This window comes from Cervus elaphus, chromosome 19 (assembly GCF_910594005.1).
Source record: "Cervus elaphus chromosome 19, mCerEla1.1, whole genome shotgun sequence".
Lineage (NCBI taxonomy): Eukaryota > Metazoa > Chordata > Mammalia > Artiodactyla > Cervidae > Cervus > Cervus elaphus.
Genome location: NC_057833.1, coordinates 4,484,726 through 4,512,448, shown reverse-complemented (window position 1 = coordinate 4,512,448; position 27,723 = coordinate 4,484,726). Strand labels below are relative to the sequence as shown.

The 27,723-nt window shown below is 38.6% G+C and overlaps 2 protein-coding genes and 1 non-coding gene across 5 annotated transcripts in view; 1 reads left to right on the top strand and 2 right to left on the bottom strand.

Annotated features, from left to right (window-relative positions):
- EIF2A (eukaryotic translation initiation factor 2A) overlaps window positions 1–20,875 on the bottom strand; it is a 37,313-nt gene extending 16,438 nt beyond the window's left edge. The window contains exons 1-8 of one of the 3 annotated variants that reach the window (XM_043873852.1): window positions 20,737–20,875; window positions 10,597–10,666; window positions 7,676–7,750; window positions 5,024–5,142; window positions 3,876–3,975; window positions 3,549–3,631; window positions 364–437; window positions 77–221 (exon numbers count right to left, since the gene is read on the bottom strand). In XM_043873852.1, coding sequence (XP_043729787.1) covers window positions 77–221; window positions 364–437; window positions 3,549–3,631; window positions 3,876–3,975; window positions 5,024–5,142; window positions 7,676–7,750; window positions 10,597–10,666; window positions 20,737–20,764 — 694 coding nt within the window. In that variant the 5' untranslated portion in view covers window positions 20,765–20,875. Of the gene's footprint in view, window positions 1–76; window positions 222–363; window positions 438–3,548; window positions 3,632–3,875; window positions 3,976–5,023; window positions 5,143–7,671; window positions 7,751–10,596; window positions 10,667–20,033; window positions 20,619–20,736 lie in introns of those variants that run through there. The other 2 variants (XM_043873853.1, XM_043873854.1) reach the window with 2 other exon arrangements.
- Window positions 13,808–13,935, bottom strand: LOC122676260. Its single transcript, XR_006335530.1, has one exon. It is a non-coding gene; the product is annotated as a small nucleolar RNA SNORA42/SNORA80 family (small nucleolar RNA).
- A 200-nt stretch (window positions 20,876–21,075) lies between the features above and the next one.
- Window positions 21,076–25,636, top strand: SERP1 (stress associated endoplasmic reticulum protein 1). Its single transcript, XM_043873855.1, has 3 exons — window positions 21,076–21,552; window positions 21,829–21,904; window positions 23,095–25,636. The coding sequence occupies exons 1-3, from the start codon at window positions 21,469–21,471 to the stop codon at window positions 23,133–23,135; spliced, it is 201 nt and encodes a 66-aa protein (XP_043729790.1). The 5' UTR covers window positions 21,076–21,468; the 3' UTR covers window positions 23,136–25,636.
- The last annotated feature ends 2,087 nt before the right edge of the window (window positions 25,637–27,723 follow it).

Sequence of the window (27,723 nt, the reverse complement as noted above, 5' to 3'; positions counted from 1 at the left end):
TTATATACACACAGGAATATAAGTCTAAATTAATGCTTGATAAACAAAATGGGAGATAAAAAGATATTTATCATACCTTTTTTATTCCATAGCATTGTGACCTTATCAGCCTTAAAGAAACTTTTATTGGCTAAAGCTGCATGAGGTTCATCAAAGTTGGGATACTGATATAGTCTAACAAATGAAGGTGCACCCTTACTTCCTGGAACATAGACAGCCACCTAAGATACACAGACATAAATAAATACTTAATTTTTTGAAGCATATAAACTAAGATGGACATGTCTTTAAAGTCACCGAAAACTAGGAAAAGGTTTAATCTCATACCATTCCACATGAACAAACAAACACATTAGCAATTACCTTGTATGGTTGGGGTCCAGGTGATAACACAAAATCATTAATTTTTTTCAAATGCAATTTATTTGCAATTGTGTCTAAAAAAAAAAGTAAATGGTGTTAGGTTCATGAGCGAAAGCTAACAGATATGTATCAAATTCTGAATACATTATAAAAGGTTAACGTAACTAAACACAAAATGTAGTCTCATGTAGGCAAGGCAGAGCTACATGTAGAAAAAGCATGGGGTGAGAGTGAGATAGACCTATGCTTGAATTCCTACCCAGTCACTACTAACTGTGTGACCTTTGCCAAGTAAGAGAATCGCATACTTAATTCCTAGTACACAGTGCCAGGCACAAAGTAGGTATTAAAGAGGTATCAGTTCTCTTCCCTTAAACCTCAACTAACGTCGTCTTAGAGCCCATCTGATGGGAAAGATGACTCTAGCTTGCTACTGTAGAACGTGGATGTGAAAATCCCGTAACTAACATGACACACAGATCCCTAACAATGATAATCACAACAATAGCAACAGTAACAGTGGCTGGATATGTGTTGGATGACTCCTCTGTGAGGCAGTAAGAAACCTCGTTACCAACACTGCTGCTCTCACAGTCACTGGGGTCAAGAGCTATCCCTCTCCCTTTGTTCAAATACAGAGGTCAGCAGCTGTTCAAAAGCAGCACAGCCGGCTGTTAAACTGGCAGCCCCTCCTCTCAGCATGCTCATGACGTGGCGAGTGAGGTCATGACGTGGGGAGCGAGGTCATGACGTGGCGAGTGAGGTCATGACGTGGCGAGTGAGGTCATGACGTGGCGAGTGAGGTCATGACGTGGGGAGTGAGGTCATGACGTGGCGAGTGAGGTCATGACGTGGCGAGCGAGGTGAGTAAGCAGGCTAACCCCAAACCAGCGGGGCAGGTTAAGTCTCACAAGCAGGAAACTGAAGGGTACAGCTAAATGACTGTGTGGACGTTATCAAAACCGGCCTGCACACCATCTCTGGTAGATGTGAACACTTTCTAATTCCCATTCTACTTCCTCAACCTAAAACATGGTTATGTCCTGATAAACCCACTGTGAGTTGAAAATATCGTAAGTTGAAAATGCATTTAATACACCTGAGGTACTGAACATCATCGCTGAAGTTAGACTACCCTAATGTGCTCAGACACTTAATGTTAGTCTATAGTTGAGCAAAATCATTAAACACAATGCTGATTTTATAATAAAATGTTGGGTATCTCATGTAATCCATTGAATACTGAACTAAAAATGAAAAACCTAACGGCTGTAAGAGTCCCGAGTAGCTGTAAGTTTATCAGTTGTCGACCCTTGTGATCACGTGGCTGACTGGGCGCTGTGGCTCACTGCTGCTACCCAACACCATGTATCATACCACATATTTCTAGCCCAGGGAAAGATCAACACTCAAAGTACAATTTCTACTGAATATATTTCACTTCCATTTTATTATAAAGTCAAAAAAGATAAGTCAAACTATTTCAAGTCGGGGACTGTCTGTACTGAAAATGTTCAGTCACCAACAGAATGCTCTAAGGACAAAAGGAGCTGCAAAATTTCTTCTTTAAAGTATTTTTCAGTCATCATGTTACTGGTGTTATATTGCTGGTACTGCTATGCTAAGAACATTATGTGGTCGAGTAGAACAAAGCAAATGAATAACAATGTGCATGTGCTATTCTCAAACTATCACCCCTGGTAGCCCAGAGAACCAAATTCTCAGCGTTAGCAAAAAACAATACAGATGAAAGATATGAAAAAAGAAAAAAAGGAGTAGAAGCAATGATCAATCAACACAGTAGCAAAGAGAATCCTCTACACCCAGACTGTAGTCTCTAAATACCATTTTCCACCAAAAGAAAGCAGAGTGTACTAGAGAATTGGCTGATTACAGGTACACAGCAAGAAATAAACAAGATAACCCTAGAATGACTTGTCCCACCATACAGCAAAGAAGTCATTAAAGACCAATTACAGGACAATTTAAGCATTAATAAGAAGAACTTTTAAAATAGATTAATCATATATGTTCATTAGGTTGGGGGGAGGCTAACTTGTCTAAGGGATCTAGTTGCTAATGAAAGAATTCATTTCGTTAAAAGTGATAAAGGAAAAGAATATTTATCTTGCCTTTCCAATATAAAAAGTACCACTAGGTAACCAAATAGTAGAAAGGGGAATTCTCTTTATAGTGGTAGTATAAATTAACAAATGAGATGAGAAGGAGGGAAACTTTAGTATCAGCGATTTCTAACCCTCATGAAATAATGGATCAAGGCACTGAATATTAACGCCAATTAACTAAACAAAATAAAAGACAAGGAGACTTCAGGCACTTCTTAGCAAAAAAATACTGCCTTATGACGATGCAGTCTTGCCCTCATCTCTCCCAAAAAGAACTTGAAACTGACCAGCTCTAGATTCAAATAGCTATTTACAGGAAATAGATGAATATGGTAAATTACAGAATAGGATACAAGAGCAAAACTTAGACTATGGGAAGATATATAATACAGGTAACTTTGTTTCTAAAATAATAAACTGCAAGGGGAAAAAAAAGAATAGAGAGGAAATCTATATTTAAAGAAACTTATATATATATATATATATATCAACTGTAATATGAAAGACCTTATCTAGATCTTGAGTTTTAAAAAACTTACATTTGCAATTATTAGAAATTTGAAACTGACCAGATATTTTATAATCTGTGATAACAGTATTATGACTACCTTACTGAAATATTTACAGGTAAAATTATATGATGTTTATGATTTGCTTAAGCAGAGTAAAAGGGATGGTAGGTGAACAGATGCCTGGATGAATAAGGACTGGCAACAGGGTGATGATTACTGGGACTAGGTGTCTACTTTTGTGTTTGAAATTCTACATAATATTTTAAAAATTTGTATCACAGAATTTTAATGGCAACTAAACTCAGTAAGAGCTATTCAAATATATTAATTTAGCAGTAATTAGACAGTAAAATTTTATTATAAAATAGCATCTTTGTGTTATAACATTTTACTAGCATTTAGACTTGAGTTACTCAAATGAATTCCTACAACAGCAACTGTTAATAAAAAAACAGTATTTAGGAGAACCATATGATGCCATATAAGGCAATAAAAACTGTACATATTTATAGTAAATAATAAAATTATTTCATAAATCTTTCCATACTAAAGTTGTTGTTTTCAAAAAAGTGAACTTCGTTGTTAACATTTCGGGCACAGAGCATTTCATCTTCTGACCAGGAAGGACACCTACAATGAAGAGCGAGAATATAACTGTAACATGTTGACATTTATGATACTGTTTACCATTTAAGGGAGAATACTCATAAAGAAAGATAAAGATCTTACTCTATCACATTTCCACATGCAAAATCCTTAAAGATCTAGACTTTGATCTGACAAGTTATATTCTAAATTATATCAGAGAAACAAACAATATCCAACGATATTCAAAATATTTAAAAATAACTAATATTTTAAAGCACTTATTTACCAATTTTGCATCTTTTTCTGAATGAAGGACTTCAAACATGTTCCAGTTTTCACATCATAAAGTTGCAGGTTGGGTATCCCAGCTGTATCATCTTTAGAAGCTGCCATAAAAATAAAATTTTTTTTGCAGTAACTGTCTCCTAACACCAGTAAAAAGATTTCATTCTTAGAAAAAATTTCAACAAGATTAGGTAAGAGGTGCTTTAAATCAACTTCCCCCTCTAACTTAAATCATAGATTTAATCATTCATTCCTAAAGCCATGACGCTATGACAGTTGTTTGAGAAGTTCAGTGTTTCTGAAATGAGTCAGTTACTACAGGTTTTAAAATACTTAGATCTCTCGTTGTTCAGTCTGATGTGGTTTGCTGCTAAACAGATTAAACTGTCTTATTATGAAAGCTGTGCCTGTAAGTCACACACATGAAGAAAAATTACATAAAACCACTCATAGCTCTCAACTGATTCTCCAATTCTCTTTTACTTACTTGGAAAACTAAGATTCATTACAGTCCATGCCTCTTGGAAGAACAAACTCAGAAGGTTTATAAATCAATAATGAACTACTAACATATATTTATTCAACAATATCCACATTATTACAAAATGATTTTTTAAAATAAGCTCTATACTAGTGCCCAATATTTTATTACACATCTACAAAGCAGTTACATAAAATGCTCATATAAAGCATATTAGATCTTTAATTGTGCCAGAAAATGGCACACCATTTCCTGTCATACCATCCACATTTCTTAGATGATGTGTCTACTATACTTCCTCTTTCATTTATGCTTATATAAAACATTTTTTTATTTTAAAGTTCATTGTTATTCTTAATTTTTGAGATCTTCTGTATCCAGTGATTATTTATAAAATTGTATAAAACTTATATAATTTATAAAATTTATAAAATTTTCCCTTGAGCTTTTTCTTTTCCTCTATCTCATGACAAATCTTCTAACTTGAAATCATTTAAAGTACACTGTATTTGGGGAATGCAAGATTCATTGTTGATTAAAAACATTCTTCAACACTGCTTAGTATTATAAAGATTAATTGCCTTCCCATAAGGTTATACACCTCTCTTTGTCCCCCCACTGAACTGCACTGGTCCTATCAGAATCCTTTCCAACTGGAATATACTTACTAGTATAAGGCTGCCATGTTGCCAGGACAGTGTTTTTTGGCGAGAACTCAAGGCAAACTGCCTTTGGAAGGTTGAAGGAGTGCAGCAGGCCCTTGGTAGTGACACTGATGACATTTATTCTGGTTTCAAAAGAAATGACTTCAGCAATGAAATACCGTTTCACAACAGTCAGCACTTACAAAGCAGTCACGCTTCTTTTTAAATGCAGGTCACTCTGAAGTGTTCATTTTTCACAAAGATCAATTTTCAGTTAGTTCTAGAAAATATCCAATAAATACTCTAACATAAAAAAGTGTATGTTTTACCAAAAGGCCCCTATTTAAGGCTGGTGTTGGGAATTAAAATAGAATTTTCAGGAAGACATAATAGATGATACCACCCTTAGCCAAAAAGGAAATAACAGGCCTTTGAGTGAACACAGTACGAACCCACAGACAAGCAAAGGAATATCAAATTCAAGAGAAAACAAAAAGTATATTTTTTAATTTGAGTAAATGGAAACTGCAGCAGCTGGGGAAATCATCAAGGAGAGCTTTGATGTCTATTAAAATCTCAGAAGCATTCTCCAAAAGACACTACTATAAGAATTATCATGATACAATAAAGACAAAAATGACAGTAACTGTATATAAAAAAAGCAGTTTCCATTTTTTGGAACATTTTCTATGTACTATGTTCTGTTTTAACCACTTTATGTACATTTTCTAATTTAATCCTCACAACAATCTCATAAAATAGACATTAACATCTCCATTTTACAAATGGTGAAACTGAAGGTTAAAGAAAAAAGTGACATGATTTGATGATTTGCCCAAGATCATACTACTAATAACTGCCAGAGCAAGGCTTTGAAACCTGTTTGGCCTGACTTGCTCTTGAGTAGTCCTTGGGATTAAAAAAAAAAAAAAAGATATTCCTTCTCACTGAAGAAATTCCTTATTTTGTTCAACTCAAGTTTGAGAACACTAGGTTAGGATAAGCAAAAACTACTTAAACACACAGATACACATGCTTACAACTGTAGATTCTTTACAATTTACTATAAATTACATATTTTAGAATTACATGAAGGTTTTTTTTGTTGTTGTTAGCTTTGAAGTTATTCTTAGTTTAATGAAGGGTGTATATTTTAAATATGCATATATTTAAGGAAAAATCAGCTATAGCTTCTGACTTAATGAACCATGGACTCAGCAAAGACTACAATCAATACACTACATCTGTTTCTCTTGCCCCAGGAACAATATGTATTGTTGTGGCTGCAGCACCTTAAGGAAATAAATACTAGAGCAAGGTATAAAAAAATCTATTTAAAAAGATGAATGGACACAACATATGGGGACATAGTAAAAGGATTGAGTTGAATTCAACAGAAAGCAAAGTAGAGATAGGACATATAAAATAATTAATGATAATTGCCAAAGTGAAAATAAACTTACTCAATAAACTCTAAGTTATCAGAATAAAGGATATATCAAAAAGATAATAGGCAATGAAAAGATGTATGGTATATCCTATCAGATAGTAAATTTCTATCAACTTATTACCCAAATAGTACAAACTGAAATATGGATTTAAAAACAATACAACCCAACAGGTTATACCTAAAGAAATAAGTTGAAAGTACATCCTTTCTTTTGAGACTAAGACTGTTAACATTGTGAGTAAGACCCAATATAATTACATTCTTAATAATTTGAGAGTAGTAGCTTGTTGATTATGCTTAGTAACTTAAAAAAAATACTAATGAACATTTTTATTATAAAAGTGAATCCTGCCAGCTACTTATAGTTGTAGAAGTGAATCAACTAACTCAACAATCTTTCTAGCACTTTTAAAAATCATGTGTTTAATCCAACTTGACATGATAGTCGAAAGACCTGAGAATATATTACCATGGTGTAAGAAACATTTAAAATGCACTTTTGAAACTCATGTAATCATCTTTCCCTTTAAAAATCTAAGCTGTTGTATCTGGCTAAACACAACAACACTAAAATAACTTTAAATCAAGCAACAAATATTCAGGCATTTTTCCTGGTTCTGTTAATTAAAATACAGTGACTACGAAAAATGGAACAGGATTCGTTTTCTGAGTGAAATTATGACACTGAAATCTAAATACTTATTTTTCTGTAAGACCAATTTTATAATCTGATTATTTTATGTAATACAGACTATACCAAACATACTTCTGAATAACTTATACTTAATGACATGCTGTTATCTACAACAAAATTAATAACAATAAATACAGCTGTTAAGTAATTTAACAGCAAAAATATAAAGTATCTAAGACAAAGGAGCAAAGAGAATTATTCTCTAACTATTAATGCAGAACTCAAGAAACCCTAACCAGTAATTTAGAGCACTGCTTAAAACAAACTCTTGGCGTTAAATTAATAGCCCCTTTTCATATGTTCCTTTTTAATTCTAAGAAACTAGAGAACTCAAACAAGTGTGACACATAAATAGAAACTAACAACTCTGGAGATGTTCTGTGGAAGTTATACTGGAGATAGTACCTAATTGCACCAAGACTATAAAGATGGACTTTATAAATGACATCCAAATACATGTTATTCAAATAAAACAATTATGTTTTATATTCATGACATATTAAAAAAAAAAGTTATATAAATAAACACTAACTTTTCTCCATTGCCCCAGGCAAACAAGGTCCCATCTTTACTAAAGGTATAGGCTTTGCAATTTTTCCCAGATTCTCTGAAAAATGACAAGAAAAAAAAAGCTTAAATTAATAAACATTAATACTTTAAAAAAAACCTAATCAAAAATCCACAATCTTACTAATTTAGTGACTGAGAACTTACATAAGTTTTAGAAAATAATTCCAACATGCTTTAGTTTGTCCAAAATACTTTCTCTCTTAAATGTAGCATTGACTACCACTGTAAAGTAAGCTGGAAATCGATTTTTATACCAACAGATCAATCTTAAGTAAGTAATGGAGCCCTTTGGGGTGAATAACTAGTTTGTCTGAAAACTCAAAAAAGTAGGTGTATGTGGAAACTAGGAGTTCCCAGGTGGTTCAGTGGTAAAGAATCTGTCTGCAATGCAGGAAACCTAGGTCTGACCCCTGGGTCAGGAAGATCCCCTGGAGAAGGAAATGGCAACCCACTCCAGTATCCTTGCCTGGGAAATCCCATGGACAGAGGAGCCTGGTGGGGCTATTACCATGGAGTCACAAAAGAGTCCGACAGGATTTAGCAACTAAAAACAAACAACAACGTGGAAGTTACCAGCTGTCAGTTCTTTTCCTGAGACAGCTGAAGGATTTCAACACAGCTTTGTAAAGAATTTCCCAAACTACCAGAGTAACAAAACAATGGTGGATACAATATCCTCAAGTAGCCAACAAGTGCCCCTGGATTTGAAAGACAAAGATCTTCCATCAATTTCTCCTGTGCAGACACAGAAAGTATTAACAACCAGAAGAGGATATTCACATTAAATAAATATGGATGCAGTATTGTGTACAAAAACTAACCTGTGGAACTTGGACTTCTTGGCAATCTTCTATCAAATGATCAAAACTTTAAGCACTGTATCTCTCAAATGGAGATGGCCACTGTGAGTACAACTCCCAGAGATAATGAAGACCCATAAAGAAATGTGTGTGTGTGTGTTCAGTAATGTCCATACATGTAGTCACAACATCAGATCAGAATTTTGTAGCTAATAAATATTTGAACTGCCAGATAACAACACACTGAGAACTCACCAGTACACTCCTTCTAAACAGGGCACTATCTTTGCATTAACTCATCTGAAGATGACATCTGTGTTTCTGCAATCACACAATAATGCCCAGATCTAAAAGCCTGATCAGAGGCAGGTTTTTAAAAATCTTCATAGAAGGTAAATACTACACTGTTCCTATTGCAACTCACCAAGAGACACGTAATGTCTCCTTGTTCTACTCTTAGCGACGCTGAGATTGTACTGGACTCATTATGCACCTCCTCAGATCCAGCGAATCCTTCCTGCTCCCAGGCGCCAGCCATTCAAGGAAGAGATGTGGCCACCTCATCTCCTCACCACCACTGGTTGTCTCAGACTCTTCAGGAATGAGGGCCACATTTCAGCACGGCTTCCATTACACCTACTGCAGCAGCAGGAAGAGGGGCACTGGCACTCAGATTCAGCCCAAAGAGATCAAAAGAGACTCTGGCTGCAATCAGTTCTGTACCCACCCTCTTAATCATAGGCTGTTCTAAGGCACAGTGGTTTTACACAACCTCACTGGAGAGATTCTGCATGACCAAGCAGCGCGGCTGGGTTTTGTGGACGGAGGAAGCTCAGTGCACCCTATTGTGTGTTCCTTTCACCTCCTTTTCTCATTTCCCTCTCTCCCTCAATTCTGCTGCCTTGGGACTGCACACCCCAATGAAGCGCAGCACAACAGCTTTAATACAGACTCATTTTCTAAAGTGGTACTTTTCAAATATTAATGTGCATACAAATCACTGAGGACCTGGTTAAACTACAGATTTTGATTCAGTAAACTGAGTAGGGCCTGAGATGTTATATTTCTGCACTGACTCGAGGTGTTGCTCATATAGTTGACCTTGGGCCCATATTTTCTGTAACAAGGTTCTAGAGAACTGGATCTAATAAAAAAATCATCAATAGAGTCAGCCGATGGCCGTCTGATTATAAAGCTCCCTATCAACAGTTCATCTAACAGTTTCAGCATCTTTCGATGATCATTTGCCTAGATCAGTTGTTCTCAAAGTGTGGTCTCTACACTTGAAGCATCAGCATTAACTGGGAACTTAAAAATTCTTATTCTTTGAGGCCTGACCCAGATCTACTGAATCAGAAAACCTGAAGAGGCAACAGTATCCTCTGTGTGTTTGTGTTTTTAACAAGCTCTTCCGATGATTCTGAGGCATGTGAAAGCCTGAGAACCACGGGATAAAGAAACGGTGATTATCTAAGCCCAACTTTCCTTCTGGGTTTACTACTGCTTTATAGATAAGTTTTCATCACCAATAGTTTGGTTTCTCTGAAAAAGTTTGTATAGGAAAGGTAACATAAATGCCTGACTTTTTTCTTTATCAGTTTTCAAAGTAATGAACAGGATCCCATCGATGTCTAATACTGACCAATAATATTTGGAAGGAGAAAGATTTTGGAGGGAATATTTATATACTTGACATGCCTTAACTTTTGGTCATTATTCTCCTTAATCCTCAAATTGTTCTCCCTAAGGTTGGCATGAACTCTTCCAGGCTGACTCCTATCGTGGTTTACCAGAGTCCCCTTGGGCTGAAATTCAATGAGGGTGACGGGCGTGGTGTGACTGCCGCGCTCACGAGCTCTCCTCACCCCGCTAGGCCTCAGCATAAACTAAGCCGCAGTGCTGTGTCTGGACCTGTAAGTGCACTCAGGCTGTTGTTTTCAAATCTAAAGGTCATTTTTTTGGATAGAGGATATGCATTCTTCCCATCTTCTGTTAATATTATATGATACGTCCCAAGAAACTAGCTTATCTGTTCTTTCTTTTTTTGTTCTCTATAACATCACTCAACAAAATAAAACCATACCTTGGGAACACTGTGCTTTCTGTAAAATGTGGTGGTCCATTTACCATGTACAGCCCTTCTGATCCTCGGACTAAAGGAAGAAAAGGGAAAGAATTACCATTACTTCGTTAATAAATACTCAGTCATCACAAATGTTTAAAAAAGTGAAAAGCAAAAAAAAATAAAAAAGTGAAAAGCTTCCAATCAAAATACTAATAAAATCACCAAACATTTCATGGAACTATTGAACATCAGCATTAAATGGGTACATTTTTCTTCCTCTTCTGCATAAAATCATGTAACTGCTGGGAAATAAATAGGTAATGCAAAGGCTTGAGTGTCTGTTTCTCCACAAAAGGCTCATGTTGAAACCCTAACTCCAATGTGATGGTACTTGGAGGAGCATTTCAGAGGGTTATTAGATCACAAAAGTGGATTCCTCATGAGTGGGATTAGTACCCTCATAAGAAAAACACAGAGGATGTGTGAGGCTATAATACACTGGCAGACAACAAACCAGAAGAGGGTTCTTACCAGAACCTGACCACGCTGGCACCCTGGGCTCAGACTTCCAGCCTCTAGAACTCTATCTTCCGTTGTTTACAAGTTACCTAGTGCGTGGCACTTTGTTCTAACAGCCTAAACTGACTAAGGGGCTTCCCAGTTGGCACTAGTGGTAAAGAACCCGCCTGCCAATGCAGGAGACATAAGACATGCAGGTTCAACCCCTGGATCAGGAAGATCCCCTAGAGGAGGGCATGGCAACCCCCTCTAGTATCCTGTCCTGGAGAATCCCATGGACAGAGGAGCCTGCAGGCTGCAGTCCATAGTGCTGCACAGAGTTGGACACAAATGAAGCAACTCGGTGGGCACGCATGCAAACTGACTAAGACAGTCAATATTCTTCTCTATTTTTTTCCGCAGAGCATACTCATTTAGTCTCTAAGGAGATAACGTCAATAAACCCACTCTTATCTATCTTACAAGAAATCTATGCATGTGCATTGAAATATAACATTCATACTTATATGCTTTCAGTCAAATGGAAAAAAAGTGATCCTAATATAATGTTTTCACATTACTTTGTAACCTCATTTTCAAAATGTATGGCTGTTGGAAACAGAATTAGAAGCTGAGTCTAAGTTAAATCTTTGTATCAGCTTACTGTTTCAAGTAAGTTTTATAAATAAAAGCTCAAAATTGTACTGTCACCAGTGAAAAGTAGTTGTACTGGAACAGAGGACATGAACTCAAAGGCAGACCTCAGTTCCCACCTGGCTGTGGAAACCTAGATACATTACTACCTCGAAGTCTGTGCCCTAATCAGCAAAATGAAAACTTTAGAACACTGTGTGCTTTATGTAAAATAATAACATGAAAATACAGTATAAATTCGTGCAAAGTTCTTTAAAAAAAACAACAACAACAACAAGGCACTGTTAATATAGTCACAATTTCTTAAACTAAGAGAATAAGTAGGATGAGACACCGACATCCCCAATGATACTAATGTCCTAAAAAATTAGGTGGGAACAAAGTTCAAGATTAAATAAGCAAAAACATCTATAGATTCTACCTTTTTTCTTTTCTACTTTGTTTTAAATGGCTGAATTAGAAGCTTATAAAGCCAAACCAAATAAAATGATCCATTCATTCAACAAATGTTTACAGGGGAAAAAAGAAAACTACCTCTCCTGTTGAGTACTACAGATACAATAGGGAGGAAAATCACTCTTGTCCCTGACCTCACTGATCAAATAATTAGTCAAATAGATGGAAATCTATAACTGCATTTGGTGCTACAAAGGAAAGACAGAAGAGGCTACTAGAGTGAACAATCGGAGTTTCAATCTAAAAACTGAAGGACAGGAGAAGCATCCTTGACTAGTGGCTCGTGTGCTGATGTGAAAGATAAAATAGCAGTTAACGCGCGGGGCAGCAGAACGAACAGAAAACCCAGGGCAGGGAGGCGACAGCGTCGCAGGAGTGGGAGGAAGGCCTGTGTGGCTGGAGGGAGAGCTAGAGAAGAAAACAGGGCTCAGACCAGACAGGGTCTTGGGGCCTGAGTTACGCAGCACTGGACTGGAGCCGAAGAACCACGGGAAAATTCAAAGAAGTTTTAGGCAGATTTTTAAAACCAGATTTGCAATTTGAAAAGGTCCACCTGACACAGTGTAGAGAGAGAACCAGAAGGCAGTGAGAGGGTGTGAAGAGACTGCTCAAGGTGGTCTGCAGGAGTCCCAGAGGAGAGCTAACAGAGACCTGGGCAACTCCCCAGTGGCCCAGTGGTTAAGGACTCCTGTTTCTACTGCTAAGGGCCCGGGTTTGATCCTTGGTCAGGGAACTATGACCCTGCAAGCTGTGCGGCACGGCAAAAACCAGACAGAAACCTTGGACTAGGGCCAAGCAGTGGAAATGGCAAGAGGAGAATCAGCGTTCAATATTCAAGAGAGAAAACTGACAGAACTTGGTGATGAGTTACTATTCTATCAGCTAGAATTTGTGCTAGCAGCAACAGGACAGACCTGAAGAAAAGGTTTTACTGAAGTGCACCTGCTTCCTTTTCTACCAGCTATTTCCAAATCTCTACTCTTCAGCAGCAAAGCTGGTACCCAAGGCCCTTGGGGAGCCCCACTCGGGGCTCCAACTCATCCCTGTTTCCTTTCCCTTGCCAAGGGACAGTTCTCATAACATTGATTTTCTGCCTATAGATTAACTACCTCAGTTTTCAGATATTGAAAATTGCTACTTTTCAAAGTAAATATTTTAAAGTTAGAAAGAAAGTAAAAGAAACAGTGACAAACAAGATAAAAATCTATGTACTCAACGGAGCTTTCATTCTAGTGGAAAGATGAGAAATAAGTTGAGTAAACACATAACTGAACGATAAGTTTCTTGTCTACATTCACAAGTATACAACTGGATACCATGTTTCCTCATATACTAAACTGAATTGCCAAACTGTGGTGGGTAATCTGCCCTTGAACAGAATGGAGTCTAGCAAAGTGTTCTACATACATCAACACCTAAACTCCTCACAGGACCGCCTACAAGGCTCTCTATCTGGTCCCTGCACAGCTTCACATGCTACGCATCAGGGATTTTTTTTTCCCACTGTGCAACCCACTTCAGTGCCTGCAGCCCATGGGCAGAGGCCGGGCAATGGTCTGGGGCCAGTTTAACCCACTTCAGTGCCTGCAGCCTACGGGCAGAGGCCGGGCAATGGTCCGGGGCCAGTTTAACCCACTTCAGTGCCTGCAGCCGACGGGCAGAGACTGGGCAACAGTCCGGGGCCAGTTTTCTCTGGCATGGGACACTGTGAGACCCAGGGGGACGGGCCTGCCAGTCCCTAACCCGGGCACTGCCCTAGGGACCTCAGAAATGAGTCCATCACCGCACTCAGGACAGCGGTTCCCAGCGCGCTCAGCCCCACTGCTGCACCGTGAGTGAAGCGCTGGTGAACACCTGTCCTAAAAACCTCTAGGATTTAGTAAACACTTTCTGCCAAAAAGTGTTATCTTAGATGACTTGAAAACTATGAAGTTTAATGCTTAACATCAGAAATTCTCAACTGTTTCTTGGTTTTTTTCCTAAGATTTTTGGACAGGGACCATTTTAAAAATCTTTATTGAACTTGTTACAATATTGCTTCTGTTTTATGTCTTGGTTTTTTGACCATGAGACATGTGGGTTCTTAGCTCCCTGACAAAGGATGGATAAAATCTGCACCCTGCTGCACTGGAAGGCAGAGTCTTAACCACTGGACAGCCAGAGAAGTCCCGTTCTTGGCCTTTGACTAAAATCAAGTATTCCGTCAAAATGCTCTCACTACACAGGCAAAGTTGCGCTCTTTCCTGTCACCAAGTCAATCACCTGCTGTAATACAATGTATGATACACTGAGTTAGAAGAAAAGACACCATTCTTCACACTACAATTATGGTTTTTTGAAGGATTAATAAAAAATGGATTTCCCAAACTAGGACATATACAGTTACCAGATTACATGTTATCGCTAGGTTACATAATATCCCGTCAGCCTAATGAGGCCCGTACCACAAACTGTGGTGACATTTTAACTCACTAAGCACTCTTTCAGAATTCTCACACTCATCCAGGAAAACAAAATGGTACATTGTCAGCGCAGACCCAGTGAAGCCACAAATACTTCTTAAAATGTGCCATATGATGAATGCAATCAAACCACGTTCTACCCAAAATGACCGGCAAAGAAGAAAAGAGCCATCCCGGCTCGTCTCAACTTCTTATGTTCTCATGGCATTTGTACCTAGTGACCTCGGTCCTCTGTGTCTGTTGATTCTGCTGTTATTAGCAACCCAGTGTTGACTTGATGAAAACTCAAAGGTTTTGTATGTTACACTCAAGTGGCAGCTGTGCCTCAGAGCCCAAGAAGCCTCTGCCACAGCAGTGGGGACTTTCAGGGTACTCAGGGCAACCAGCACAGGTACAAGATCTTCCTCTTACAACATTCCTATGTCATACTTATATTCCAAACTGAGACAAGTAGAAGATCCCAAAAGAGTTGCTATCGACTGACTGTGTACCCCGACCCTAAATTCACAGGCTGAAACTTAATCCTTAATGGTATTTGGAGTGGCTTTGGGGAGGTAATTAGGTCAAGAAGGCAGAGCCTTTATGAATGGGATTAGTGCCCTCATGAAAGAAGCCCCACAGAACCCCCCTGTCTCTTTCGCCATGTGAGGACATGGTGTAGAATGGCTGTCTATAAACCAGAAAGCTGGTGCTCACCAGACACCAAGTCTGCTGGTGCCTTGATCTGGGACTTGTCAGCCTCCAGAACCGTAAGAAAAAAATTTCTGTTGGCTACCACCCAGTCTTGGAGTAGGAAATGTTAACCACTCCAGTATTCTTGCCTGGATAACTCCATGGACAGAAGAGCCTGGCAGCTGCAGTCCATGGGATCACAAGGACCTGGATACAACTGGGAACTGAGCACGCATGTACCACCCAGACTATGATATTTGTGTTACAGGAGCCAGAATGGACTAAGGCAGGGAGCAAAACTCCCACTTAACCCACACTCTTTCACGCAGATTATTAACCCAAAATCTCAGAAAGCAACACTGATAGAAAAGTCAGTGTGAAAAGTGCCATGTCTTTCTTGATCAAGCAGCACTCACTCTCGTGATTTTCAACTACTGGTTTTAATATGATTCTGGAGAAGCAAAATCTGAGTCAAATTAATCACCTCCTTTTCAACATGCATATGCTCTCATTCTAAATAAAGAACACTTTAAAAACAAAAATCCAAAATGGTCTATGATCCCGTTTATACAACACTCTTGAAATGACAAAGTATGATAGAGGACAGACCACTGGTTGCCAAGGGTTACAGGTGGATGGAGGCTCCACTTAGAAAAGGGTGACAGAGTAGTCCTTTGTGGTGATGGAGCAGTTCTATATTCTGACAGCGGTGGTGACATGAATCTGCACATGTGGCAAAATACATGCACGCACAAACGAGTAAAATCCAGATAGGACGGTAGTTTAGTAAATACTACCGTGCCAGTGTCAATTTCCTGGTTCTGATAATATACTATAGTTATATAAGATACTGTCATTGAGGAAAGTTAGGTGAGGGATACACGGGAACTCTCTTGACTCTTTTTGCAACTTCCTGTAAGTCTTAATTTACTTCAAAATAAAAAGGCTTTTTAAAAGCCCATCATTTTTCAGTAATACTTTGTTCACAATATTCCAAGAAATGAAACCAATCAAAGGTCTGCCAACATTTCACAAGAATGGATTTGCTTGGGAATACTGAACAAAAGTGTTAAATTAAAAATCGCATTGACCAAGAATTTCTGTACTAAGATAAAAACATATTCTGCAAGATAAAAGTACGTATTAAAGCTACTTTATGCACTGATGACACAGTTGGTTCCCATTAAATTAGACAACTTGTTTATACATGATGCTTTACAGTAGATATGTCTATTATAGGGGAACTAAGTATCAATTATATTCATCATAAAAATCATGATGAGTCATTATAGCTTTGTTCATACATGTAAACCACTATTTGAAACAAATATTTTATTTTACATTTCTCTACACAGAAATACAACTATAAGAAAGTGATGTAAGAAATTTTGGAACCACTAAGATATCCTACTGTATTATCTGTATTATCAGTTTGAGCAACTTCTTCCACAAATTTGAATACACAGATATACAAAGTTTATCAGATGAAACACAAAATCAGGTTCATGACAGAACATAAACTGCACTATAAATTAACAAAAGCAAAAATAAATATGGACTCAAAACAAACTCTTTTCAATAACTGAAACAATTTTTTTCTACATATGACTTTCTAATAAGGAATTCATTTTAATTGGAAGTGACTAAATGTAAAGCAATGAGTAAAATGTGGGGATAGCTTAATGTAGTGTATTGACATGACATGATTCCTTATTTTTAATGATTTTCCCCTTTAATCAAAAAAGGATCAACATGTTCTATAAAAAAAGAAAAATCAAGAATACAAATGATTCTTTTCATTTAAGCAACAAATAAACAACAAAGTTCCACAAAGAATTACTGTTTAAAAACAATAATTACATTAAATACTGTGCCTATATAGTATATTTTTAAAACTTACTAGCCTTTCTAGATAGATACCACTCATTGCTCTAGGCCTGAGTTAATATGAGAAAACTATGAGGCTTTAACAAACAATGGCCCTAGCTCTGGGATACAGTGATTATATCATACTATTTCCAATCCTTACACCCACTGAAGTATATATCAATTTATGAAAATGACTCAATCTTGATTATCTCAATGGCCTCAAGTAGGCAAGCTGATTAAACAACATGAGCTTCACATAAGCGTTATTGTTCTTTTATGGCTAAGCATCCTGGACCCCCTTTACAGGAGACCTTAGTTTTCCTTTGGGAAATATCCAGGGGTGAGAATAATTTGGTTCTGGTGATCTGATTAAAAACTGACTAATATAGGACTTCCCTGGCGGCACAGTGAATAAGAATCCAGCTGTCAGCAGCCATGGAGACAGAGAAGAGATGTGTTGTCACGGGCGCGGGTCGGGTGGGACCAATGGAGAGGGTAGCATGGAAACATACAGGCACCATATGTAAAATAGACAGCCGGTGGGACTTTGCAGTGTGACTCAGGGAACTCAAACCAGGGCTCTGTGACAAACCAGACGGGTGGGATGGGGTGGGAGACGGGAGGGAGGCCAGGAGGAAGGCGACATGTGTACACCTACGGCTGATTCATGCTGACGTATGGCAGAAACCAACACAATATTATAAAGCAATCATCCTTCAATTAAAAATTAGTTAATTAAAAGACCAAACAGAAAAAAAAAAAAAAGTAAATCCTGAGAGTTCTCATCACAAGAAAATTTTCATTTCCTTAAATTGTATATGAGAAACTTACTGTGATAATCATTTTGTGATAGAAGTCATATCATTATGCTATACACCTTAACCTTATACAGTGCTGTATGTAAATTATATCTCAATAAAACTGGGAGAACAACAAAAAGAATCCACCTACCAATGCATGGGACATGGGTTCGATCCCTGGTTCAGGGAAGATTCCACATGTCCTGGAGCAACTAAGCCTGTGTGCCACAACTACTGAAGCCCAGGCACCTAGAGCCTTTCTGCAACAAGAGAAGCCACCACAACTAGAGAAAGCCTGTGAAAAGCCACGACCCAGCGCATCCAAAAATAAATAAATACATAGGAGAAGAAAAAGACTCTTAAATAAATAAATAAATCTGACTAATTAAATCGTGAACAGGACCCAAGCCAACTCAAAGACAGCCAACCTTAACACTGGCACAGATGTGCACTTTCCTTAGGGGCTGCTGAGCTGGCTGAATGTAAACTTGGAGATCCCAATTAAAACATTATCCTGAGAATAAATTTAACCTGAAAGAAAGCAAGAGCTTAGGGATGAAGAAAAACAGATTTTTGGAGTCATGAGAATACCTGAATGTAACAGTAAAAGCTTTAAGGTACATGAGACTTTTTTTTTTTTTAACCCTTTCACTTGTTTTAGCTTTCTGTCATTTCCAATGAAAAATAATAACTAATACAATTTACTAGGTAATCTTAAAATCATTAACAACCAAAATCCTATAAATTTAAAAAACACTTTAGAAGTAAAAGGATCCATTGTTGACTGAAATACCTATACTCAGAATGTTTAAAAGATTAATCAGTGTGTTCCAGTGAAAGAGTTTCAGTGAAAGAAAAATGAAACACGGGGTTGGGGTTGAATGATTGAATATAATCCTAACTTCGCCAAATTGTGATATGAATCTCACTACTTAATTCCTCTGAGCTGCTATAAATGTGAGAATATAATGAGAAGACTGACTGGATATCTCTTAAGCTCCTGATTTCAACTTAAGTCCTTGATTTTAAGCATTGTAAGAAAACTGTCATTCTTGGTTAGTCTGACTACAAATAAAGGGGTTATCTTTCATTAATTTATTCTTCCATTAAATATTTAGTGTCTCTTGTATACAAGGCATTGTACTTGGTATTGAGAAGACAGGGATGAACAAGACTTTATCCCTGCCATTAAGAAGTTCACAGTCTACCAGGGGAGAAAAGCATCTAAACAAGTAGATAATTATCCTATGTGATAAGTGAGAAGGAAAAAAAAACTATATACGAGGTACAAAAACAGCCTGAGGAAAGACTGACTATCTGGGAAGATTAAGGAAAGCCTTCATAAAGTAATGATGTCTAAAATAAAATTAAAAAGATAAAAAGTCATCAGCCAAATCAAGAGAAAGAGCATAGTGTTAGACTAAGGAAATACGTAGCTCAAGGGTTTTAAAGAAGTTCAATATTGATGAAGAACAAAATAGGATGAGGTTGCAAGGTGTAAAATGAATGACAAGAGCAATTCAAAAGATTATAAAGGGTTCCACATGCTGTGCTAAACAGGAAAGAATTTACCCTGTAAGCAGTTACTGTAAGGATTTTAAAGGGCAAAAGATAAAATGATTACATTAAAAAATGTATTAATTTTTAAAAATTTAAATCAATTTTTAAAAGTTCAGTATTCCTAAATTGTAAGTAACACACAAGCTACCTTTGTGAAGTTAGAAAAATAAATTCACTTAGTTAGGTAATTACGCTTTTAGGCAGTACCTGCCTGGCAAGGTATCTAACAAATCAGTCAGTATTTGACACATGTTTGATGAAAGAACTGTGGTAGCCACACTGCATATGAATGAGCCTGGTGCGCTTAACACTGACAACAAAGATCTCCAAATGCAGAATGGCAAAAGGTGCAAAAGTTTTTTAAGGTTCCTTTCAAGTCTCAGGGGTAAGTTGCCCCTTTCCTCGATGGTTTTTTTCCCTCTACCTGTTATAAAGTTATTGGTAACTTAAGCCTTCTTTTCTCTCCCAATTCCCCTCCACTTACCTGAAGCTCATATATGAGACTCCAGCGACTACTCCAATCCAGAGTCATCGCCGATATTATCTAAGAGTAAGTTAGATGATCTTCTCCAACATCATAAACTCTGCCTCGGCTTCAAAACCTCTGGAATCCCATAATGTTCTAACGTTGCTACTTTATAACGCTCATTGTTACTACCCTAAGACCACACTCATCTACTTAAAACTTACATTAGCACAGCTCCACTCAGTCCCACAAACTGCATTAAAGCAAAGAAAATAGGACTTGTCATCAGTTAAATTTCGGTGTATTTAATGTGCGTGGTCACCCTAGTATCAATAGACTTTCCTTTTACAGAGCTAAATGACTTCACACCGTCAACAAGGCCCGTGACCTGGTAAGCGTTAGAGTACCACAGGTATTGCAAACCCAGGTTAACAAATGGCAGTAGCACTCTGTTCTTACGCCCCTTTCGCTATTCCCGCAGAACTTGAAGTGTTAGGAAAGAATGATGGATGGGCAAAAGCCGGGGGCGGGATGCTGGAGCCCCGATGCTAGGGCCTAACTTCCGATTGCCACGCTACATCAAGAAATCCAAAAGGCCCTCCGGCTCTATTGCAATCCACAAAAAAAGGCGGATCTGACCCCAAGGCTTCTCGTGTGGTGCCCAAGGTCAAAGAAAAAACTCTGCTCTAAAGAAACAGTCGCTCGCTCGTTCAGAACTCACCTGTCAGAAGTGGCGTGGACGGCGCCATCTTGTCCCGGAAAGAGAAACTCAGACACTTGGGTCAGAGTTCACGAGGGCCGAACCCGGCCCCAACACGTCTCCTCCGGCGTGGAGACGGCGAACTTGTGTTTCCTGGGTCATGAGCCTCGGGGCCAATTCACTTCCGGTCGGAGCGAGACACTGAGAAGACCTTGAACGCGCGCACGCGCAGCTTTGGGGCCGCGCTTTACGGAGCGTGGAGGGGCGGGGCTAGGGTCGGTGCGCCGGCCTTCACCCTCCCTCTCAGTCTTCCTCAGCAGGCGGAGCCTGCACTTCCGCGGGGCGGGGCCAGTCCAGTGCTGACGTTGGCAGCCGATCCCGAAGCAGTTTGAGGCGACGGGCTGCACTGTCTCCTTGTTGCGTTGTGTTCGTTTCCTTCCTCTTACACTCCACGCTCCCGGCGGCGGCCAGAGCGGCAGCGCGAGACTATCCTGGCGGCCTGCTCTCCACCTCCGGCGCGCCCGCCTCGCTCGGCCGGACAGTCCGGCGTCGTCAGTCGGCCCGCGCCCCGCTAGGGTTCAGACCCCGGAGCCCTCCTCGCCCAGGCCCAGCGGTCGGAGTTAGCGCCCCGCCTGAGAGCCTCCTCGCTCTGGCGGCGCGACCACCGGGAGCGGAGCGTCGGTCGCAGCGGCCCGAGAAGAAGCGAGCGAGCGAGATCGAGGGGTGGCCGGGGCAGGTGGTGGCGCCGCGAAGATGGTCGCCAAGCAGCGGATCCGTATGGCCAACGAGAAGCACAGCAAAAACATCACGCAGCGCGGCAACGTCGCCAAGACCTCGGTAAGGGAAGAGCGGGCGCCTCTCCGCCCCGCAGCCGGCTCTGAGGCCCGGGCTCCAGGGCCGCGTCGAGCTCTCTTCCCCAGACTCGGGCCCGAGGCCGCGAGCTGGACCTCAGCTGGGAGCTTAACAGATGGGTGCGGGAGCTGGTCGACTCGGGAACGCGGGAGAGACCTGTGACGTGCGGGGACCCGGCCGCCTGGCCCGGGGTGCGGGCGGAGAGAGCCCGGGCGAGGGCGCGTTTTTTACATTGCAAACCGCGGATTTTCCATTTTGCAGAGAAATGCTCCTGAAGAGAAGGCGTCTGTAGGACCCTGGTTATTGGCTCTCTTCATTTTTGTTGTTTGTGGTTCTGGTAAGTGTTTTGGGGTCGACCGTCGGGTTGGGTGTTGGATGACGGGTTTGGGGATGACGTGGTGACCCATGAGTGGTGAGTCCTACCCGCGCAGTTCTCAACCCACCTGCCGGGAGATCCTCTAATTTTCTTTCCTCCGAACCAAATTACTTGTCCCACATATGTACAGAGGGTGGTGCTCTAGAAACTTCTCCCCGTTTGATTTGCGCTCACAGGAGAACAGAAAAGGAGGTCAGGTCCTCAGTAATCATCGAGTTGAAAAACATTAGACCAAAACAACAAAAAAAAAACACCTTCCAGAATGAGAATTTAGAATGTTTAGCAACCTTTTCGAAAGAGAAGCTTATGAATTTCACGTTCATGGAATTATTCGAACTTAATCTAACGTGTTCCAAAATCTAATGTCTTTAAGTCAAAAGTGGTTATGTTTTGTAAAGCTAGTGCAAGGAATTAATCCATTGTAGAGGAATTTGTACCTGATTGGCAATTTAATGTGTGAGACAAATGTTTTTAGTTTAATGAAAGAAATGTTTGACATATGGTAGGAAGAATTAATTATCAAGGCAGACTGCGGTTCGAGTGGTAGGTAGACTCTTGTCTCTGCGAATGAATTACAGAATGTCTTTCCTCTTTTCATTTATTATTTTAATATGCAAGCTGTTAATATGGAAATAACATGCTTCTGCTTTCCTTGTCCTGACGTTTTAAAGTCACTGGAGGTTTCTTTTAACCATTTCCCTTGTGTCTGTCTCCTGAATGTTGGAGTAGCTTTCCTGATAAATGGCCAAGAGCCAAGCAGTTTATGTAACCTAAAGATAATTGAATTTCAGCTTCCTGAGAATGAGGAAATACGCATATATTATAGGCCAAGTACACCTGATACTTAGGGTTAAACCAAAATACTTGTATGCTAGAAAACCCTGTTCACTTTGGTACTTTAATTTCTTTCTTAAAAATCACTCCTTATTTGATAACTCTTAGACATTTAGCCATAAAATTCAGGAAAGCTAAGGCATAGAAAAATAATTGCATTATCACAGTAGGCCTGTCTTCATACTACTTGAAGTTACATAGTATTTGCAAGTATACTTGCAGGGTGTTCTTGGATTCTTGAACTACTTTAATACTTGTTGGTTGCCAGGCCTGTTTTATTCAAAGCATGTTTTAATTTTTGCTCTTTCTTTTTACAGCAATTTTCCAGATTATTCAAAGTATCAGGATGGGCATGTGAAGTGACTGACCTTAAGATGTTTCCATTCTCCTGTGAATTTTAACTTGAACTCATTCCTGATGTTTGGTATCCTGGTTAAAAACAATTCAGTAAAGCATCCTGCCTCAGAATGACTGTTCATATCATCCTTCATGTGTCATTCCAAGGTTTCTTCACAAGTCATTCCAAGTTTTCTAGTCCATACCACAGTGCCTTGCAAAAGCACCACATGAATAAAGCAATAAAATTTGATTGTTAAGCTACAGTAGTGGACCCTACTTATTCAGTCAGTAAAGAGTAAGTTTTTGGTTTTTTTTTTAAAATGTGGTTATTAGAACAAGATAAAGAATAGGAAATTAGATTAAATCTATGTAGACAGGGTCTAGATTTTGTTACCCCAAATGTGTAAATGCAGTTAGCTTAAAATTTGGAATCCTACAGTTTTTATATAGCTAGGCACTTTATTACAGTTTCTTGAATTGAAAGCACACTCCCACAAAGGGTCGTGTAACTGTCCTGTAATAAGGTACTTATAAATGGAACAACTACACGGCTAGCCTAGTTTTCCCACAATCTTTTAGCACCTAAAATTTTTTAAAAAGCTTCTAAATGCCCGATATAAAGGGAGATGCTTACATCCACAATGTCTATTTTAACATGATTATTTCTATTATACTACCTTGGATTGTGCATGAGTGAGTATACTAACCAAGGATGCCATAAGAAAACAACTTGGTTGAGCATTTTATAACTTAGTCACTTCAGTTTCACTAAAAGTAGCCATGGTGGAGTTAAGTCAGGGAAGGATTTTTAATATCACCATTGATTTCACCAGAATTACTTTAATATATCGAAGGGGTCTGTTATGGTGAACAACATTTTAGGGGGACAATACTACTAAGAATGGATGCCTCACCAGGACACACTATTGAGTCCAGTGTGCCGTAAGACATCTTAGCATGTTGATAGCACTTTTAATACCAAAAAGGCACATCAACTGAAAAGTTACACTTAGTTTGGAAATGCTTTTCTTGATAAATGGTTAAAATTCTGTTAGGATCCTAGATATATCAGACTAAAGTGTCAGGGGAATTAAATGGATTTACTGATAAGAATGAGTCCCTAGTCTTCCCTTTGTTGTATGATTTTACAGGTTATGATTGATCAGACTTTCTTTTTACTAATGGTAAGGGTGAGTGATAAGGCAGGTTTGAGGTTTACTGGTACTGTTGAAAATTTCAAGTATTGGCTATTTAAATACTTAGCCATAAGGTTGATGAAAAAAGCCTGAGAGGTGTCTGCGTATTAATGAATTGCAGAGAAAGCTGCTTGTTTGCTTTGTTGATTGCCTCAGGATCTCTCTTTAAAATAAGCTGTTTTAAGAGGAGCAGAAGGGAAATCTACTACCTAGTCTATACAGTATGAACCTCAAAGCTTCTGATAGCCCTAAGTATGGGGGAGAGTGAGTGAGAGGAGTGGTTAGGATGGTTCTTGACTACTCTGGAATAGGAAAGGAATCTGTTGACCTTGGTCGAGCACGTTTTTATCTGCATTGTTAACCTGCCTTTCTCACCCAGGAAATCAACCCCTGTGTTTGTTTCCCTTTTGGTTAACTAATTCTATTTCATTGTACCTTTAAAAATGAAATTTATTGTTCTAAATTCATAGCAGGTGCCTTAGTCTTTGCTTTTGAGTCAAACTATTCCTTTTCTCCATATCAGAATTTCCCTTGGTTTACTGTAGGTAGTTGGCTTTAAAACATTGAAATTTTTTTTTAACAATGTCTATTAATTTGATTGTTAAATTGCCATAGTGAGCAGTCGTTTTACATACGTAAAATTGCATTCCCTTTGTATTTCATATGTAATTACCAATTGGGTGCATTTTATATTAAGGATGGATTATGCATGTTTGGGTCAATGAAAGCTATGTCTTATTTGATTTACCCTTTAAAAATAAAGATCCCTGAATAGTTGATGTTTTCTAAAATGAAATGATTTTGTAGAGTTCTTAATCCGAGTATATGTTTTATAGTTAATAGAAGATGATTTTAAGGAACGCCTGGTATGTTGTACTTGAGTTAGAAGAAATAGTACCCAGAGGCACAAATTTTAAGGTTTATAACTGGGAATAGGTACTAAGAAAAATATATAAGAGCACAATGAGTTAAATACTTTCTCATATGGAATTTACCCTCATCTCATTTGAGTCTGGTACAAGGAAAAAGCACAGTTTTTTTGATCTCCCTTTCCCAGTTGAATTTTATATGTCATCTAATGTTGAGTACAATGTAGAGAATAAATACTTTATTGGGGTGGTCTACATTATCCAATTACTCTTTTGTAATTTAGCTATAACATTTCAAGGAGTTGTCAGTGACTTCATTTTATCTGTTGGGTTGTATATAATGTTGCTCAAAGTAATTAAGCGGGTTTCCAAAATAAGTGAAGATTTTCATTGTAACAGGATGCATTGTAATAGACTTTGATTTACATTAAAGAAGTGTATATATTCAACTGCAAGGCCGTGGCTCTTCTCACTGAGGTTCCTGGAGTTTTGGCACATGGGAGATTGCACAACAAAATTTTATTATGCTTTAACATCTCTAAAATTTAGGATATCATTAAATTTTCCACTTAGAAATTGTCTTGAAGTTTGCTATAACTTTACCCACCTTTTTAGTTTTTTACTTGTCATTTTAGATGCAAACCACAACCTTAAGAGGTAGGAGTTCAGTTAGTAGCAAATTTTACGACACTCCCTCAGAGAATCCTTTCCTGTCTGAACAGTACCATATCTTCAAGTTGAGTTAGAACAAAAATGTCTGAATTTGAAAAGAGTTCTAATGAGCAATAAAAGGCTAGAAATTAACTTGAGGGGAAAAATTCAACTGTCTGAACTTAAATAATTCAAAGTAAATTCACGTATATCACAGAATCTTAAAAGATAGAAATGACATAGGAAATTTAGCACAACTGCCTCAATTTACAGATAAGAAAATTCATTTATTCAAAGGTAACTTAGGTGCCAGCTCTGGAAATAGAGCTGTGAATACAGAGTCCCAGCACTTCCAGTCAAGTGTGTTAGTCACTCAGTTGTGACCCCATAAACTGTAGCCGTCCATGGGATTTTCCAGGCAAAAATATTGGAGTGGGTTGCCATTTCGTTCTCCAGGGGATCTTCCTGACTCAGGGATTGAACCTGGGTTGCTCGCATTGCAGGTAGATTGACTATCTCAGCCACCAGGGAAGCCAGTAGTAAGGGAAAAAAAAAATGCAATGAAAACAACTGTAATTGTGATAGGTATTTCAAAAGAAAAGTAAAACCAGATAAATGGAGTCTTTGCCCTCACGGGGCCAGTTGAGGTAGAATAGAAACTAGAGCCAAGGTTTCCTGGCTCACTAAACCATCTAGAAACTGTAGGACTGACTGCAATACATCCACACAGGAAACATGTTTTCATGAACTCTTTGCTTCTGCTTTTAGAAAAGCTCAAATTTTTTTTTTTTTTTTGGCTGTGCTGGGTCGTCGTTGCCATGCATGCTTTTTTCTAGCTGTGGGAAGCAGAGGCTACTCTGCAGTTGCTGTTGGGCTTCTCGTTGCCGTGGCTTCTCTTGTGGAGCACAGGCTGTAGGGCACCCGGGCTTCAGTAGTTGCAGCTCCTGGCCTCAGAGCGCAGGCTCAGTTAGTTGTGCATGGCCTTAGTTGCTCCATGGCGTGTAGGATCTTCCCAGATTAGGGATTGAACCTGTGTCTCCTGCACTGGGCAGGCAGATTCTTTACCACTGAGTCATCTGGGAAGCCCCTAAATTTTTTTTTTTTCCCTCTTGCCAATTGAAAGAAAAAGAGAATTTGTCCTTTTATGGATGCAACTTCTTTTGAAAATGAATTTGTGACAAATTTACTATTGGTGTTTCCTGTACAGCATGAAATTAACAAAGATCAAATCAGTAATGTTATTCACTATAACATATTTAAGGGTGCATTTTTTAAATGTAGTTTTGCTAACACTTCATTTAAAATTTTTAACCTGTGATGTTGAAAAGTATTTTTTGTTAGCCCAGTAGTCAAAAAGACAGATAATGTGCTTTCCACAGATACAAGGTTCAGTGAATAATGCATGTGTGACTGACTTTCCTGTGTACAAATTTCCACTTTGGGGTGAAGATAGAACTAATCTGCACATTTTAATAATTAAAGCTATGATTCCAGTATCCTCAAATGGGTTAGTAACAGGTTTTTCTTTTTTTCTTACTTAGGGAGAAAGTCAAACAGGAGAATGAGAATAATTTATTTTGGAGCTAAAAGGAACTCTTCAAATGATCTTGATTATCCCCCTTTATTTACACTTGAGGAAATTATGACCTAGAGAAGTTATCTCTCCCATCATCAACGAACCAGTAGCAGAGCGAGGATTAGAAAAGTGGACGTGGGGCGACCACACTGGCTCTTTGTTATGCTGAATGCCAAGGATTTATCATTCTTTAGGAATCTCCTTTTACCTTAGAAGATTGTATATTAATTTCATGAACCCCTTTGAGTGTTTGATAAAGGTAAGATCTGAGGATTAACTAAACTTCAATGGCTTCCTACTGCCATTGGAATGAAC